The sequence below is a fragment of the Chrysoperla carnea genome, chromosome 4 (genome assembly GCF_905475395.1).
Source record: "Chrysoperla carnea chromosome 4, inChrCarn1.1, whole genome shotgun sequence".
In the NCBI taxonomy this organism is placed as follows: domain Eukaryota; kingdom Metazoa; phylum Arthropoda; class Insecta; order Neuroptera; family Chrysopidae; genus Chrysoperla; species Chrysoperla carnea.
In genome coordinates, this window is record NC_058340.1 from 7,889,818 (window position 1) to 7,909,403 (window position 19,586).

At 30.2% G+C, this 19,586-nt stretch overlaps 1 protein-coding gene across 1 annotated transcript; it reads right to left on the reverse strand.

Annotated features, from left to right (window-relative positions):
* Positions 1 to 8,841: 8,841 nt before the first annotated feature.
* LOC123297779 (nose resistant to fluoxetine protein 6-like) lies at positions 8,842 to 17,378 on the reverse strand. The gene is made up of 9 exons (XM_044879557.1): positions 17,333 to 17,378; positions 17,076 to 17,261; positions 16,187 to 16,425; positions 14,481 to 14,856; positions 13,197 to 13,485; positions 11,864 to 12,223; positions 11,626 to 11,752; positions 9,841 to 10,276; positions 8,842 to 8,991 (listed from the first exon to the last, which is right to left on the reverse strand). The coding sequence occupies exons 1-9, from the start codon at positions 17,376 to 17,378 to the stop codon at positions 8,912 to 8,914; spliced, it is 2,139 nt and encodes a 712-aa protein (XP_044735492.1). The 3' UTR covers positions 8,842 to 8,911.
* Positions 17,379 to 19,586: the final 2,208 nt, after the last annotated feature.

Consider the following 19,586-nt stretch of genomic DNA (forward strand, 5'->3'; position numbering starts at 1 on the left):
CTTGGCAACAAACGTTAAATAACTTAAGTTTTAAATAAATATATATTTATAAAAAAAAAATCGGATAAATATTTCTTATTTTATACATATACAGGATTTTTCAGCAAAGCTAGTCTAATAAGAATATTGTTTATACATATGTAATGGATCCAATAAGAATATTGTTTCAGCCAGGCCTGTGCGCAGGAATTATCCAAGGGAGGGATTCAAACTTTTGTTTATTATTTTAGCTCATAAAGTCAATAAAAACAAGAAACTCTTTTCTCGAGTAAAATAACATTTTATTAGGCCAAAATGTGATATTCAATCACTATTTTTCTATAAGTTTATTCTGCGAAGTACAGAAAAAAACTTTTCCAAAACTGTGTGCGTCGACTTCTACGCCGCGTTGTTTATTGAGCGAGGCTAGACCGTTTAGTCGAACTACAGACATTGTCGAGCTAAGGTATGTTTTTAGATGACGTAAAGTTGAAAAGCAGCGTTCTCTAGATGACGTAAAGTTGATACGTTCTCTAGATGACAAAGAGACAATGTAAATTTGATAAAATATTGCAATGATTCAAAAATCGATCTATATTCTTCTATTTAATCAGTCTTTACACTTGAGCGTTGAGTCTGCTTGAAGTTTGGCTTCTGCAAATCTATGTAGTATTCATCACAGACATTGCTCAAGGTTTTGAAAAATTTCCTAAACTTTTTCTCCTTTTTCAATTAAAATCTGTTTCGCAGAATCAGCCTCAGTTTCATAAATGAGTGCATTTACGGTACTATATGGTTAAGTCAAATTTATGTGAAGAGTTTTTCAATGGGAGGGGTTTTAACCCCCAAAACCCCTCCCGTGCGCACTGGCCTGTTTCAGCTACTTTGACATTGTATTGGTAAATGTGTCTTCTTCTTTTAAAAACGCCCCATGGACTAGCTTTGCTGAAAAGCCCTATATATTGCACATCCTACTTTTGGTTTCAGACTCCCATTTATGTAATATTAATACCAATAGTACTGTATTTGAAACTAAACATTTCATGGCATGAGGTGATACGAGAAATAATAGGCTAATCAACAAAATACACAGAAGCCTAATTCGCTACAAGCACTGAATAATACGAACACTGAAAACTTGTGTCTATTTTTTTTTTAATTTTTAGTCTAAACACTATCTTTAAAATTAAAACACAGGATATCGAGTAAAGCTAGTAAAGCTATTTGTTTTTGCTTTTTTGGTTCTTTGATGTTCAAACTGCCGAGTTTATTTGCCTGCTGTCATATTTAGCATGAAAGTAAAATATGAAAATGATGTTTGTAGAATCTGAAAGAAAAAATGTATTTGGAATACTTTTGCAAACATAAAATTTAGTCTCTTTAAGGATGTACGAGCGCCAGAGAAATTTTGGATAAAAGACTTGATTTTTTCTAATATGAAGTTGGACTAAGTCTGATTATTTAAATAAATAAATTACTTCAAAAGAAGGCATATTTAACATAGGTCGTATGGGAAAACGGTACATTGGTTGGTATGCTTTCCTAAATTTCTCCAAAACTAGTCGGTGGAAATTAAAAAAAAACTATTTAATTTAAAGCCATAAACTTAAATGAAGTTATTAACTATTTAAATTAAAGACATAAACCCATTGTGTCCGACTGATTAAGGATGCATGAGCACGGTAGTGGGGACACAAATTTAAAAAAAAATATATATTTTCAATTTTGATGTTCAATTACGTTATAACTTGACAATATAAAACGAAAGGTAAGAATAAAATTTTTCGATATCTGGAGTAATTTTCAAAATATGGAAAATTGAATTTATCGTCTTATTTTTCGTCTACATTTATGAAGTTATATATAACAAAATTCATGATCAAAGTTGAAAATAAGGTACAAATAATTTCAATCACACGTCTAAACTTGCCTTCGCGCTCGTACTACCTTAACAAATTGATACTTACGTTTGCAAAAGCTTCCATTGAAAAATTAAAAAGTTTCCCAGCTGTAATATAAACTGGTTGATTTGTTCGTAAAATCATCATTAGTATTAATTTGTTGCAATATTTAGAATTAAAGGTGTACCAAGCACTATCGTATGCAGCCCCACGTATATCATCACTCTAAAATTTAATCTTCAGTTAATTAACCTACTATACAATTAGTGACGGTATTATGGTACGATTTAAGAAACTTGGTATAATTTTGAAAATGTAAAGATAACTTCCCTAACTATTTAAAAATATTATATGAAGCAGAGCTTGTCAAAAAGCATAATGATAGCGGTTTGATAAAAATCATGTAAGTTATGTAAGTTAAGAAAGATAGCCACACTTGCACACAAAGTGATAAGATTATATTTGTTCTCTCTTCCTCACTGGACATAGCATAGGCTATAAACAAACACATACTTAATATAATCTAACCTAATTGGCGCTCTCGCGGGTAAACGGTGATGTTTACGAAAAAGTGTTTCGAACCAAAGTTGTGTAGTTTTGTCCTATCTCTAACGATTTACAAGGCGGGTACTATGGACCCAAGATCTTGATCTATGTTACTCATTAATGAAGTCAAATCACTTTTTACGTCCTGAGTACGCTTTAAAAATTTCGGACGGGCAAACAACAGGAAAGGGACCTTCAATCCGATCAATAGAAGCAAAGATGCTCAAGAAAACGTCACCAAAGAAAACAATATAAAGATAAATTGTCCCAAAACCGCGTGCAGAATAAAACTGCTTTTCTGTTTTTTTTCTGTAAAAAACACCGCTTTATAGCCTCCATCTCTCTTTATGTGCGCAGTTTTCAATTTTGTTAAATGTAAAATATTCATAATTGATTGACAATATCAGGAAAGCTGGCCATGAATGATTTGACATTTACTACTTTAAATTTCTACATAATACTTTAATTTATGGTTCAAATTTCTGTAAAAATTTAAAATACTGAATGTCAGATTAAATTTTCTTTTTTTTAAATATATCTATATAAATTATAGCTTATGTGTTATTCTGAAGTATGAGCTATATTGCTGTATAGATTCATTAAAAACCATCCGCTAGTTTTAGCGTGAAAGCGTAACAAACAAACAAACAAACATCCTTACTTTCGCATTTATAATATATAGAGATTCCGGTAGATTTACGCAACCAAAATTAAAAAGTGAATATATGTACTCAATGTGCTTTTTTTTTTATAGTTTACTTACTGCCGTGGATAATTGATTTCCAACATAACAAAATAATCCATATTCAATTACACCCATGACACTATATTCAATGAACATGTGGGCAATAACAGGATCCGAGGCTATATACTAAAATTATAAGAAAGTATTAATTTATGCTTTTTGGATTATCCCATTTTTGATATTGTTATGTAATTTTTACTTACTGTATAAGCATAAAATGGACCCAGGGAAATGAAAATACCTATATAAATTGATCTTACGAGCATGATTGGTGATAAAATTCGTTCAAATTCAATACAACAGTTAATTAACATTTGATGATATTTAATACAGTCCAACATTAATTTTCTTAATTCTTTTTCGTAAATTACTTTTTGGCTCTTAGTTAGAACATATTCAAATAAATATTCGATAGTATTTTTATTATTATAGAGGTGTTTAAGATCTACTGTATCTGTAGATTCAGACCTGAAAATATAAGGCGCCTCTAGTTATCATATTTTTTTATTACTTTTCTTTACGTAGCATTTTCTCTTGTGTGGCGTTCTTCCCATACACATTTGTGAGTCTATATCCACCACTAATTTTCCCACGAAGTTATAGTTGAGTTTAAGACTATTAGTTTATCACTAACAAGGTCCAAGGGCTATGACATGTAGTTCACAAGCCCATGCAGGAATTTTTCGGGTGAAATGAACCACCAGGAAAGGAATCATGTTGAGAAAGATGCTACAATATGTAAAAGTAACTTTAAGCACCATGGCGTTAGTTTTGCGCCGTGCAGGTGAGTACAGATGAGAATATCAATTTCACATCCCTTGGGATCCCACCCCTGAACCAACAAATATGTACAGCATTGGTGGATACTAACTCTGCACAGGTATTCGTAGGGAACTACGAAAATGTCGCACAGAAATAAATTCGGCAACTTCGGTACCGAAATACTTTTGAATTCCCGCCAATTTCGTAGCGCCACGTGTTTATTTCTGTACGGCATTTATGGTATTTGCTTCGAATACTTATGCAGAATTATTATCCAGTAGCGCCGTACATATTTGCTGGTGTAGGGGTGAATACCAAGTGGTGTGACATCCATATTTTCACCTCACATTTCACTTGTTAAAATCCTTGGAAGTATTATCAGTTTCAAAACCCTTCTTGATACCCAATTTTATTCTAGTCGGACTTAGCGAGGGTACAGATACATAAACGTGTAGATACATATGTATACATATTTGTATATAAATTTTAATGATGGCCATTTTTGACATCTATTGAGTAGGATCGATCAACATTTGAAGAAATTTTTTCAAAATTCCATAATTAGTACAAAAGTAATAGCTCCATTTCTTTCGGAAATTCGCTAATAAGTAGTTACCTTCTAAAAAGTAACTAACATTACATAGAACTCGTTGTATACTGGTTACCATCTTGGACTCGCAATCCGATGGTCTCCGAGTCCCAATCGGGAGCACACGAAAATTTCCATTCGGAAAGTAAATGGTGCAGTAGTTGATTTTGAAATAGGTGCGTAATTATGAGTTTTGTGGCATAATTGTGGAAAGATTTTTGTTTTTAATATTTTATTTTATATTTTATTATACTTACGATAAATAGTTATCTCGATAAATTTTAATATTTTCTTTCGTATCAACACCAATATTAATCAAAGCCGTAAAATGTATTGTTTTCATTTTTTTTGTTAACATTCGAAATTGTTTTGCACTTAAAAACGTTGTTGTCAATACGATATTTTCTATACTGATATCACATAAACCCACTTGTGTTGTACCTATGTAGTAAACAGTAAATAAAATTTGAAAATATGGGGAACGAGTTTCATCGATCCATGGCAAATATGTTGGTACCATAGTCGGTAATTGTTTATGAATAAATCCATCTATTGCAGATAGTTGCATGCCTGCAGAAATCAACCATTTAACACCATTAATTTATTTCTGATCATAGCACGCCAGTCAAAAAGGGTAAGATCCGTATTTGGTGTAGCTATTCGAATCCAACGAAGTGTTTTTTGATATTTTAATTCGTTGCTTCTGGAATAACAAAATTATTTGGTTTTTTGGATCCAAATAAAAAACACGTCGCATGATTTTTTCATAATCTAAAAATAGCCGTTTACAAGGTAGAAAACCATGTTAACAAGTGAAAGTTAAAAAATTAAAAAGACCCCCGATAAATTTTTCGGGTACGGGACCCGTTTAGGTTTTACGATGCCATAGACACTCAAAAAGGCAAACCGACAGACATCCACACACACATAGCAGTGAAACTTATAACACCCCTTTATTTGGTTCGGGGGTTGAAATACGAATTTATTGCGATTGCCAAAATAGTAAAATATTTAATCTTTTACCTACACCTATATTCAATGCAGTGATATGCATATTGATGAAAAAATTTAGCCTTTTGAATGCTAACAACCATAATGGAATCAGTGCAGGGTCAGGCATTTGGACATCTGGCGTTTCGGATGTTTTAACAATTACAATCAAGGCTTGAATGAAATAGCAAGCCTTGAAAACGGAAATTTTTTTGTATATTAAACCAACTATAACTCGAAAACTACGGCTCGCTTTATGAAAAAAGACCAGATACCTTTTTTTTTTATTAAATATTTGTTTTTCAAGTCAATTAGCTCAATTTTTTAATTTATGTATAAATGTTTGCTAAAAGCAATTTAAGTTATCACTTGGACATTCGACACGCAAAACTCGTTATCAGTTGGTCAAAACACTAAGGAAACATTTGGATTGATACCTACACTTAATACGGATCGATCCCACCTTAAGGGGCTATATCCAGTTGCGAGCGCAAAAAAACACGTTTTTTATTAGTTTATTAGTTTCTTTGGGAAGACCATTTAATTTAAATAAATGTAAAAAACGTTCACATATAGGACATTTCTTTAATTTTCTGATTTCAAAAATTTGATATGTTTTTGATTCTGTAGTCGATCTCCTGTAGGTTCTCCAAAAAAGGTATCAGGCGGTGAGCACAATATCTCTGGTTTGAATTATTTAAAATGTAAAAATCCATAAAGTTTTATTGCCGATAGATGAATACATGTGTTAATCGAAGGATTAGTCAAAATTCTAATTTTTGACAAAATTGCGAGGTTCCAAAAAAAAAAATTAAAATTCTTCAAAAAACTTCCAACTATGTGGTATAAAATATCGAAATAATTTTCAGAATTTAAGAATTCGAAACCGATCGGTCAGGCCGTTTCGGAGAAATCTTGCTCACCAACTTTAAAAACACTGTTTCGAGAAAAACCCGTTTAAAGTTTCAAAAGACGTTTACACTAGGTAAAATTTTTTTTTTGATGCGTTTATCTTCGTGAATATTTCTCTGATCAACTTAAAATTTTCAGACAGTGTACTTGAATATACTTATCATTCTTTGAAAATTCTAACTGGATATAAACCCTTAAACGCCTTGCTATTAAAACCATTTAACTCCATACATGTAATACATACTTATTAAAGAAAAAGGACCCCAAATATAAAACCACCAATTAATTATCTTACAGCTCCATTTCATATCAAATATTTCCAGACCTGTATTCATTGCGAAATCATATTTTTGATTAACCGTTTTTATAATATTCTTGATATCCGTTTGATGTAGTTTATAATAAATAATATGACAAGATCCCAACAAATAACATAGCAAACAAATTAAATCAAAAATCATTTCTGACATATTTTCCGCAGCATATATCAAATGTGAACATATCATTAACAAACAAAAAATTATACAACTCAGATTTACTATAAACAACGTATTCTCTAAATATATCATTAATTTTGTTGGATTTTCTTGGAAGTGTCTAAATCCTTGGCAATAAAATACCCACATACCATATTTATAATAATTTCTAGGTTTTCGCGTGAACATTTTTGAATTTGGATGTTTTTTTATTAATTCAAATTTTCCAATAAAAAGAAAATAAGTTATTATAAAATAAGTATTAAATTAGTTTTAAAAGTTTCTGTTAATTGAAATGTAATTAAAATTTATGTTAGTAATTGGTCACTTAATATTTATGAATTAATTATTTGTAAGTATAGTTCTGCAGCTAGCCGTTATAAGGTGATATGGTTTGGCAGGTTGCTTGTTTGTTCTACACGGAGAACAAATAAATAATTAAAACAAGTGAAAACAAACAATTGACTGAGTTAATTGTTGAAATACCATGTATAGGCAGTGTTGATTACTCTTTCACATTACACATACATACATGTCACACATATACCACTAGTTCGATTTACATCTAGGCATATAAATATCGCGAGTATGACAAAGTACATGTGTTAAGCAATGCATCTAAGTAAGAGATATTATAGATGTTATGTGAAATTGCAAAAAAGACTTCGATGGCTTCGATGGTATCGTGGCTTCGATGTCTTTTCAGCTATACAACAGTTCTTCTGTTGTGTGCCTGCATAGAGTGGGAGAGAACACATGTAAATAATACTGCTCACTTAGATGCATTATATAAAAATTTCAGCTGGATATGTTTTTTCGTTTTTTAGTTATCGTGATGACAGATGGACAGACGACAGACAGACAGACCGATGGACTAATTTAATGATTTTATGAACACCTATACCTAAATTTTGTTCATAGCATTAATATTTTTAAGCGTTACAAACTTGGGACAAAACTTAGTATACCTCGTATATTTCATATACATAAACTAAAGTACATAAACAAAAAATCAAAAAAAATTTATGGTTTCTGATTTGAATGAAACTTAGTATATAAGGTAATTTTGACCCAAAAAATTCAAAAATCGTATTCATTTGTTGATTGGAAGCATAGTTGTTGAAATATCACCCATTATCCCATATTTTGGCTTGATATCTCCGAAACTAGTTTCCTAAGCGTTATATAATTACGATTTTTGTAAATTATGGGTCAAAATTACCTTATAAACAGAGTTTTATCGAAATCGGAGCCAACATTTTTTTTTCAATTTTTTCGATTTTTGTAAAGGGGTACCCCTTAAAAAAATTCCAAAAAATCGAAAAAAATTTATGGTTTCTGATTTGGATAAAACTTAGTATATAAGGTAATTTTGACCCAAAAAATTCAAAAATCGTATTCATTTGATGATTGGAAGCATAGTTTTTGAAACATCACCCTTTATCCCATATTTTGGCTCGATATCTCCGAAACTAGTTTCCTAATCGTTATATAAATACGATTTTTGTAAATTATGGGTCATAATTACCTTATAAACAGAGTTTTATCGAAATCTGAGCCAACATTTTTTTTTCGATTTTTTCGATTTTTGTAAAGGGGTACCCCTTAAAAAAATTCCAAAAAATCGAAAAAAATTTATGGTTTCTGATTTGGATAAAACTTAGTATATAAGGTAATTTTGACCCAAAAAATTCAAAAATCGTATTCATTTGATGATTGGAAGCATAGTTGTTGAAATATCACCCATTATCTCATATTTTGGCTCGATATCTCCGAAACTAGTTTCCTAATCGTTATATAAATACGATTTTTGTAAATTATGTATGGTAAAAAACTAAATAATTTTACTAAACTTTCTTTACCGATAATTGGAAAATTTGAAAAGACAGTGAGTAATTAGAGAATAAATAATGGAACATGTTTTTTAAAATCATGAGATTTAATTGTACACAAGTTATTTACATAAATTACACAATTATTTTCATAAATAAATTTAAAAAAATAAAATAAATTAACAATTTTTTTCTTTAGGTACTAAAGATATACCATTTACCTTAATGTTTGTTGCTATCTTATTATGTTTCCTAATACCTGAAAATATAAACATCAAATTCAAAATTAAACTGTTTGGCATATTTCGGCTCGAAAGACAATTATTTATTAGAGAGTTTTCTAGGCGAAAATATGGTTCAACTTTTTTCAAGGAATTATAGGCTACTGAAAACATGGTCTGCTTACTGCCTTTCAACTCTCTTATCTCCATAGAAACATTCCCTTAAACCGCGGACTTTTATATGAAATCTTCATTGGGAAAACTATTCCGTGACGTTTTGCTTTATTACAATGCCTAGAAGACGAACTGGAACTTACATAGGTCATCGAAGTCAAGTGACCAAGCATGGCATACGGGCTCCAGGAGATAGGAGTAAAGTTTAAGTTTAGCAAGTTGGATAAGCGGACGCGGGCCAAAAATTAAAATAAAGATTAATAATCACTGATCAAAAACTATAATCAAATAAATTGTAGGTGAAACGAAGTTCACCGGGTCATCTAGTTACAAATCGAATCATCTAATTCATACTGGAATCATTTAGAGTCATCTAGAATCGAAAATTTTCGATCGATAATATGCAAGGAAATCAAATTCGAAACTTTTACCAGCTGGTGCGCCCATATATGCTCCACTAATTCGAGTGAATACTTAATATAAAAATTAAATATTGTTTCAAATTAAAATAATATAAATCAACTTTTGAATCAATATTGATACATATATATATTATTCACATTTCTTATTTCAATGAAAAATTAAATAACACTTTTTTATAATTATTTCTTTCCATGATAAAAGTTTCCAGAAATTGATAATATTTTAATCCGTTACATAGGACCTTCCCATAAATTTTCTCAAATTAATTAAAATTCATATTCTATACTTACGTAAATCACTTAATACAGAATAAACATGCCCAACTGGATACATAAACAGTAACGTTAATGCAACAGATACACCAATAATTGTAACAATTTCATTTAAATCAATAATATCATTTGATCGTACATAAATTGGTGCATTTACACCACCAATACCAAAAAAGATCACCACTATTTGACTGATATAAAATGGATATGCAATCCGACTGAATAATTGGAATATTTTCATACTTAAAAATGTGTTCAATATACCACCATAACCAGAATGACACATGTATATTATCCAACATATTGTAAAACTCCACATTAATGGTTGTGCAACACCATATGCTGTTTCTTGCACTCGATTATAATGATAACCACGTAAGGATGATTCAGCCATTGCAAAAAATGAATAATATCCACATATTAATGCAATACACCATCCAATATTACGATGATCCTAAAAATTTTAAAAAGTTCGTTTTTCTTTAGGGTTACCATTTTAAAGATAAAAAATTTCTTAACAGTTTTGGCTGGATCTATCGCATAAACAATTGCACCAAACTCTAATAAGTAGATTTTGGCAAAATAAGTAGAATAGGTTAGGTTAGGTTAGAGAAGCTGTTCTGGAGTGGGACACATTTGGATCAAAAGTTCGTCCTAATACCAACAGAGGATTGGTTCACTCCCCTGCCATTACTCCATAATTAATTTGGATCTGTTTAAGAACAGCAGGAGTGCTTAGACGTCAACGGACTTAAGGTCGGAGAGGACGCAAAAGAAAGGTTAACACAAGTGGAGTACATCTCCATATGGCAAGAGCTGGACAGTGATGGGACATCGTTTTTTCCTCCTCTCTACTATGAGAGCTCCTGCAATAGCCGTGAAACACTATCGAGTCCAGGCGTTCATCGTACCTACCGTCTTGCCACTGGCCTTGGAAGCAATAGAGGCTCTTGAAACCGATATAAGATCTTACGAAACGCCAACGATTGTACTCCATATCTGCCTTGTAGTACCACAAGTTCGTACTTGCCTTCATCTACGATTGGCCCTTTTAAGATATTCTCTTTAAGAAGCAACTTGCAGTTCGCAAACGGAACTCTCAGATACCTAATGATGCTTGTGTATGCCATTTCTAGCAAGCTCAACGGCTTTACACTTTCCTGAAATTTCCCTGAATATTTAAGACTTTTGTAATTACTCCTAGAAATTTTAGAAAGGGGTGTGGGGCGCAGGATTCACTAATGGTTCCGAAGAAAAACTTTTTCACACTAAGAAATGTGAGGAATAGGTTCATCTGTTGTTAAAAATAGTAGAAATAAAACAACGCACCAACGTAAAAATTCATAAGTGTGGAAAATTTAACATCAAGTTTCTTATCAATTTGTCCAAAATTTCCTTTATCTCTCAAGTGAGAAATGCAAAGCTGGGTATAGAATCTAGATTGGCTTAGCGTTGCCAACCCCAGTCTTATTATTCTAATTTAATAACCTTAACAAAATCAAATAGACTAAGCTTTGTTTTGATAGTGTTGTTGTGCCCTACTCTGGCTTATGAATGTAAGGAATGGGAGTAAAGGCACCCAGCTTACAGCAAGTGATTACATATATTTATTCAAACCTTGTTTGTGGCCAACCCGTTTACTTAATACACTACATAAAGCCTCAAAGTGATTTAATGTAAGAAAAAACAATGTAAACATGCTACCATAAAAATGCGAACAGTGTTTGAAAGTGGCATAAGGGCATTTATCTAAATAAAGACAGTGTGAAGATTGTGACTTCCAACCCAAATGAAAGTACTTACATAAGATAAGTATGTCTTTTTCCATGTTCGCATAGAATAACCTAAACCAAGTCCACATAAATATGGTGTTGCCCGATGTACTGGATTTAAATACATAGAATCAGCTGCAGCTTTCATTTCTTTTAATCTAACAAAGAAATGCGAATATTATTCACTATTTTATTTAAAATTACCTTGATAACTAATTTTACGTCAAAACAATTTAAAATGAACTCAAGTTGATAACAATTACACTTACGAGATACCAAAATATATCACAGATCCTAAGCCATTAAAATACATTGTAACAGCTTTGAATATACTCAAAGCTAAAATTATGCCAGTTAATATCCGTGTAGCATGTTGAGAATGTTTCCATAAATATAAGATAATAAATGGTGAAACTAGGTACAATTGAAAATCAGTTAACAGTTGATGAGCTGGTGGATAACACATATCATTTATACCATCAATGTTACTTATAAATAATAAACTTTTCCAAAATCCCGTTTCACATGAACGCACAAAATGTTTTACAACTCGCATCGTTGATCCACCAGAACGTAAAATTGTCATGAAATGTATGGTTGATACAACGATCAAAAATATCGGAGCAAACCTGAAACGAATAATGATTATACAGATCAAGAAAAATATTTTAGAAAAGCTAATTCGGGGAAATTGGTAGAAATCAATTATGGATCATATGGAAGCTGTTTGACGAGTGTTTGCAGGTCATTTTTCTTCGAGGATATTGTTCATAGACATCTTGTGTGCCAATGCTTAAAAGTAAGTGGAGAGTTTTTCTAAAAGAGTCAAGAGTCAAAAGGTTACAACAGTTGTCAATGTTGAAAGCAGAAATTATGACTCAAAAGGCTTAAATTTTCTTTGAAAACTTTTGGCAGTGACTGCATTGTTACTAAACCTTAACGCAGGCAGCTTGAAGTTTCTGTTATTCAATAATATTTGAGCGAAATTGTACAAGTAAGTAGTTGCTTCTTAGTCATTTTGCCACAAGTATGAGTCCTGTTCAGTGAAGTTACATAGCAAAAAAGAGCTAATCAATGAGTCAAACATTTTGTCATTCAAAATCAGTGCAGATCAAATTGCATATCACCGAGTAAGAGCCACTCAAGGGTCAAGAAAATTGAGTTAAGAGAGAATTTAAGGACCATTTGATAAATATTAATCAATCTATTACCATAAAAAATAAAAAAATCAACACATTGCGAATAAGTGAGCCCTTTTGATTTTGTATCAAATGGAGTAGTGAGTAGAAATGAAAATGTCACCCCAAGAAACGTTTTGACTTTTACTTTACTAAAAAAGAACCTTTCTGTACCATAGGAGAACACTTCCTCAATTGATTGCTTGAAGAAAGAGCACACCACAAAAATCCGTACACTTGGTAGACAACAAATACGTTAGGTAAAGTGGAAAAAAAAGCTTCTATCAAGATGTTTGATCCAAAAATATACAAAATATGTATCCTTCTAAGCAAGGCAAACACTACGACTGGCTACATCGAATGAATATTCTTGGAGATTAAAAATGTTGAAGTAACAACTCACTATGTTATAACATATACTTACTTTAAATATCGTTTAATATACATCGATTTGATATTTAATCGACCTCCTTCTTGTAATTTTTTGGTTGCATAATAGGCTGTTAATAAACCACTTAATATAACAAATGTATCAACATGATTCCAAAATGCACGAAATACCATTGAGGGTGCTCCTTCCATCATTTGTACTAAATCGGTTCGATTTGTAAATGGTTTAAATAAACCAAATATGCTTCGATGCAACAGATATATTGATAATGAGAAAATTGAACGTATACCATGTACACATGTGATGTCATCTTCTTCGGAATCTATGTAGAATCATTTCATACATTTCATACAGATGAACTATGTATCACCTTTAATACGCATAAAAAGCAAGTTAACCGACTACTGAAACCACCTAGGTCAAAACAGGCTGGCATCGATTTGCCGTCGCAGAAACGAAACAATGAAGTTCGAAAAATTTTAAAGGGAAGTCGGATTTGAATGCGGTTTTCGCCCATCGATTTGTTAGAGCGTCAGGAAATTTTGTTACTTAAATTGATTTATAATAAATTGAAAATATGTATTTTATAATTGTATTTTTATCATGAAAATGATTCCAAACTTGTTATTCGAGGGTTTTTGGGAAAACTGAACACGGTTATCGCGTCAGAATTCGTTTCCGAGTTACCTGGTGCAAAGGGTAAACGGTATCTCAGGGTTTTTGCTCAGAGACCATAAAAATCCCCGGGTAACGAGAGTAGCGTTTTGGAGAATGTTAATTTTCGAACTTTTCTGCTAATATGACTTTATTTCGAGCCGATTGGTGAAAATTCGATCTTTATAGCATGTATAGAACAGAAAATTGTTATTTTTGGTGGTTTTTCGCGCGCGTTCTCTTAATAGTTGACAATCAAGCACTTAAAATGCAATTAGGCCAAAAATTGTTGCGGCATGTTGTTGAGTAAACTTATACAAATATAAATTTTATACAAATTAAAAATCTGATATTTTCATAGAGTTCTTGAGCGATGAAAATTTTTTTAGAATTTCTTACTCGAACACTGAAGGGCTTAGAGAAAAAGGTCTTAGAATATTTTTTGTTAGTTTTGATCCTAATATTATGATAAAATTTTCTGGAGCGATTTTGTAAATATTACGGCAACCTGCACTTTTACGTTCAGGAACATGTTTTAAACGGGATTCAGCAAAAATTTTCAATGCGAAAATTAATCATGCGCAATGACGGATTTTACCGCGACTATGAGGTTTGGATAAGCTTTCGACTAGCTTTTTATGCGTCTTCTGGGCATTTACTTACCTGATAGTTTCGTTAATAATTGCCAATTTCGGCGTAATGAGAATGCATATAATATTTGTATTGGCAATGATTGTTCTTTAATATTACATGCTTCATAATTGTACATATAATCATAGACGCCACCCAAAATACATAAAGTTAACGCAATAAAAATAATGCCTAATATAACATAAGATTGGAGTGTAAATAAATCCAAAGTTTTTGAATAAACAACACATCCATCTGAATCCACTTTAATTTTCACTTCTAAACCAGATGTATGATTGTACGGTTTTATTAATTCATTTAGAAATATTTCTAGATCATTGTGTGTACATGACGATGGTATACAAAATGTCCATGACATTTTTGAAAAAGTTGGAAAGAATTGGATATCCTACAAAAATTATATAAAATTAGTTTTTAGATTATTGAAAAAGTTTAAAACTGCAAAATTGAATTGTTAAATAATATTTTGCGATATTTGGAGTGATTATCAATATATAGAAAATTGAAAATTTGTTTAATTATTTAGCTTTCGATATTTCTAAAATCAAGGCAGATATCGAAAGATTGTATTATTATTTTTCGACAACGTTCATGAAGTTATAACAAAATTCAAAATCAAAGTTGAAAATAAGGTATAAATAATTTCAACCACAAGTCTAAACTTGTCTTGGCGCTCGTACTACCTTAAGTGAAATAAATTAATAACTTTTAAACAACCACCATAATATGAATGATCGTAATTTTAGCTACCGCAAAGATAGAATCCTCAAAAGGTTATTCTCAAACAAAGAAATATTTTTATACCCAAGTGTAAGTGATTCAAATGCTACTTTTATCGTCAAAAAAAGTAAAACTACTCAATATTTCGTTGAAAACCTGGCTATTTTTTTAAAAACTATGTTAGGGCGAATGAACATTATTAAAATTAATTGATTCATATTTTTAGAGTTAAATTAATAAAAAGATATCAATATATTCAATTAAATTAGATTAGATTATATCTTTAGCATTTAATAAGCTGATAATAATATGACCAATCATTATATCTAAGTTTGTGCATAAAATTAAAAAATACACAATAATGGCAATTAAAATTTATATAGATTAAAAGTTTTTATTATTTCGATTCGATAATTTATTTTCCTGTTTCTTTTTTGAAGTATGTTTGTATTGCATGGAGGTGACTTGTAACTAATAGAGAAGTTGCATGTTTTTTAATTTTTTTTTAAAGTTATTAAAAGTTACTAAGAAATAGATTTTTCATGTAATTTTACAATTGAAAATGGTTTTTTTAAGCTATAAATTCAAATGCCAGTGACGTCAACGCATCGTTTTAGCAACACCACCGAACGGAGAAATGATAAAATAACATAAAGAATGACAAATGATTTGTCTAATTAAACGTAATTTTCCATAGAAACAAGCTGAAAATTGTAAATTTAGCGTGATTCCAATTGGGTCACAGTCTCCACGAGTGTAAATACGTCACTACCTTTTTTTTATTCAAAAGTATAAATCTTTTTTATTAGTAATAAATAACAAAATGTTATTATTACTTTTAAAAAAAATTACTAAATATTACTTTAGATGAATTATTCTTTCATTTACATATGAATTGGTGGTAAAGTTAAATTAAACTGAAGTTCAGCTCATTTTTAAATATAGTATAGCTAAATTCCGAGCTTAGGTTATTCATTTTATTCACTTCTGATACTTACATCTTCGTATGTGCTAACAATTGCTCGATGGGAATGCACTAAATTCATAATTTGGGATATTTCATAATGATTTGTTGATGAAATCTCTGCAAAAATATTCGCTTGACAAAATTTTCCTTTAATTGCTCCATTCGACGTTGGACGGCGATGTACAATACTATGGCATAAATCAATATCACCACTTACATGTACATTACCATTTAAAAATCCAGATGAAAACTTTCCAGTTGCATCAAACACTAAAGAAAAACAAGTGAAAACAAACAATTGACTGAGTTAATTGTTGAAATACCATGCATATGCTGTGATGATTTCTTTATCACATTACACATACATAACTGATAATCAAGTATAGTACATATTATAAAATTTGCGCCTAATTGGCGCCCTCACGGGTAAACAGTGATGTTTACGAAAAAATGTTTCAAACAAAAGTTGTTTAATTTTTGATAAGGAACATTTTTTATATTTAAACTTTTGTTCTACCTCTAACGGTTTACAAGATGGGTCCTACGGACCCAAGACCCACTTGACCTATGATGCTCATTTACGAACTTGACCTCACTTTTTACGTCCTGAATTCGCTGTAAAAATTTCAGCTCGATATCTTTTTTCATTTTTGAGTTATCGTGTCCACAGACGGACGGACGGGCGGACAACCGGAAATGGACTAATTAGGTGATTTAGTTACAAACTTGGGACTAAACTTAATATACTATGTATATTTCATATATACATGGTATAAAAAGTTACATAAATATATTTAGATGGATTGATTATTCCTTCATTTATATAGGATTTTGTAACCAACAAAAAATTAATGCAATTAATTAGTTCTCTATTAGCCTGTATTTAGGATTTAAAATTTTATAAATCTAGTATTACTTACTTTTCACCGCCCATAATTTTAAATCATTTAAATCTGTTAAATATGTTTTAGTATCTTGTCGACATGTTTCACTAATATTTTTAGAAAATTCTAGTAAAAAAAATCGATCTGGCTGTGTAAATTGTGAGAATAATCTTTTAAATTGAGTATTTATTGAAGATCTATTTCGAGTTGAATTTGCAATTCCTAAAATGAAAATTTTAAATAATTAATTAAATATTACGAAAAAAAATTATTCAATAAAATCAATCAATTACCTTGTATAGCAAATATTAAATATAAAACACAAAATAATTTCAACATTGTGAATGCATCAATTTTAATTTCACTAATATTTCAATTTTTCTCGCTGCTTAAGTACAGGGTATGATGAATTATAATTCACGACAGATTTAAAATGGATAAAAAAAAATTATACGATTGTAAATTACCTTCCTGTCAAGGTGGGTAATTACTTACTTTATTTTTTTTTATTTGTAAAATTATAATAATAAAACAATCTAATTATATTAAAATGATTGTTTAACATTTTCTATAGATAATTTCCAAAATTTTTACGCTTTGTTGAATTTCAAAAGACTACGTTGACTGAGACATGTTGTTGTATGTGATATTAAATAACATTTAATTACCCAAAATTTAAATATAGTTTAAAAGATTTTAAAATTAAGAATTATGCATTAAATTATGGTTATTTCGAATAATCAATTTTTCCCATAACAGTGAAACACTTTAATATTTATTTCAAAAATTCATTTATCGAACTGTATTTATTTTGGATAACCTTTGATTGAAATTATAATACATGTTCATTGAAATTTTAATGCATACAGCAAAGTATTTTTCAAAAAATAAATGTTCGAAAATGAAAATTTACCGTACGAATAAGTACAAGTCTTAATAAATCTTTTAAATTACCCCTTGGAACATCCTTTGAAAACCTTTCCTATATATTTCCAGAAGTACATCTTTTCCATTTAAATACAACGTCAATCGGCTTTAATTTTTACAAGGCTAAATACAAAAAATCGAAGTTAGTTGATTTTGATATACTCAAATTTTTGAAAAATGAGTATTTTATCGATTTTTTTAGAAAATACTAGACCAATAGGATAATCCAAATTTGGATAATGAGTGGTTGATTAAATTTAGTCATTATTTGAACAAAAAACGTCAAATTATCTATTTTGGATCAATTTGTGAAACGATGAAATTTGTAGTAATCAGTAAACTAAAACTTTTTTCTGTGGGCTATAGAAATATAACCGAGTTAAGTTCAGTCTCCAAGTGTTAGGAAGTTTTAGAAAATGTTAGAAAAGAATAAAGTAATACATGGAAAAAATTCACATTCGCCTTGTTTAGATAAGTATTGACCGAGCTACTCTATCATAAATTTTAAGAGGAAAAGAAAATTCAAAATAGTATAGAGGTCAAAAGTTCAAGGCTTTTACGTTAGGGTAGAACATTTGGAGATATTCCAATAAAACCGAAAACAGTCAAAACCGTTTTTGTCTGTATATCAGATCTTAAAGCGGTCTACAGCAAATGGTTGAATTGGTTTTAAATGAATATGTTGTTCAAAAAAGACTTAAAGACAAAGTAAATTTTTGACGAGAATCTAGGTTATATTATGTAGCTCGAATAAAATGGATGTTGTTTTATTAGAAAAAATCAATATTCTTTAATTCATGTATTTTAGAAATCATATCCGGCCTCAACCCGGCCAAACACGCAGCAACCAGGAACAGTTTTTATGTCCCCAACATAGTTTTGTGTGCAAAAATCTCGGCTATAGGCGCGAAAGTGAAGGTAAAAAACCCTTATTCACTGGATTAACATATAATATCATTTGTGTAGAAATGGATAAAATTAAAAGTTTTGAGTTTTCGTATTAACAATATTAACATATCATTGTAATTTTACGAAAGTTTTACGTATACAATGAAATGAAATGTTGGTAATTGAAAATAATAAATAAATAAAAACAATTATATAGAAATATAACTAATTTTCGTGATAACATGTTAGAAAAATTAATAGCATGCTATCGATTCTTTTATTCTATTGTTAATAGAATCTTTTGAAAAATGAAACGAATGATGAAAAGATAATAACTAATAAATTAATTTGTTTTTAAATGCAATTTAATTTAATTCAATGAAATTAAATAATTATAAGAAAGGAAATTTATTTATTACTTATCTACATTGTCACAACAAGTACCTAGTCTATCCAGTTTAGGATTTTCAATATATTGAAGGTCTAGGTAAACTCTTATAGTAGAGGACATACGGGTACATCAATTGGGAAAAATTATTTTCAAGATTTTTTTAAAGGAAGGTAAGGTAAGCTAAAAAATTTAATTTTTTAACATTGTTTTTCAGCTTTGGAAAAGCCCCTTTTGGGTTTTTTACAAATATTAAACTGTTTATATTTCGGGAACGGACACAAGTGATCTTTTTAACGTAAATTAGCCCAAAAAATCTAAATTATCTTTATTTGATTCAAAAA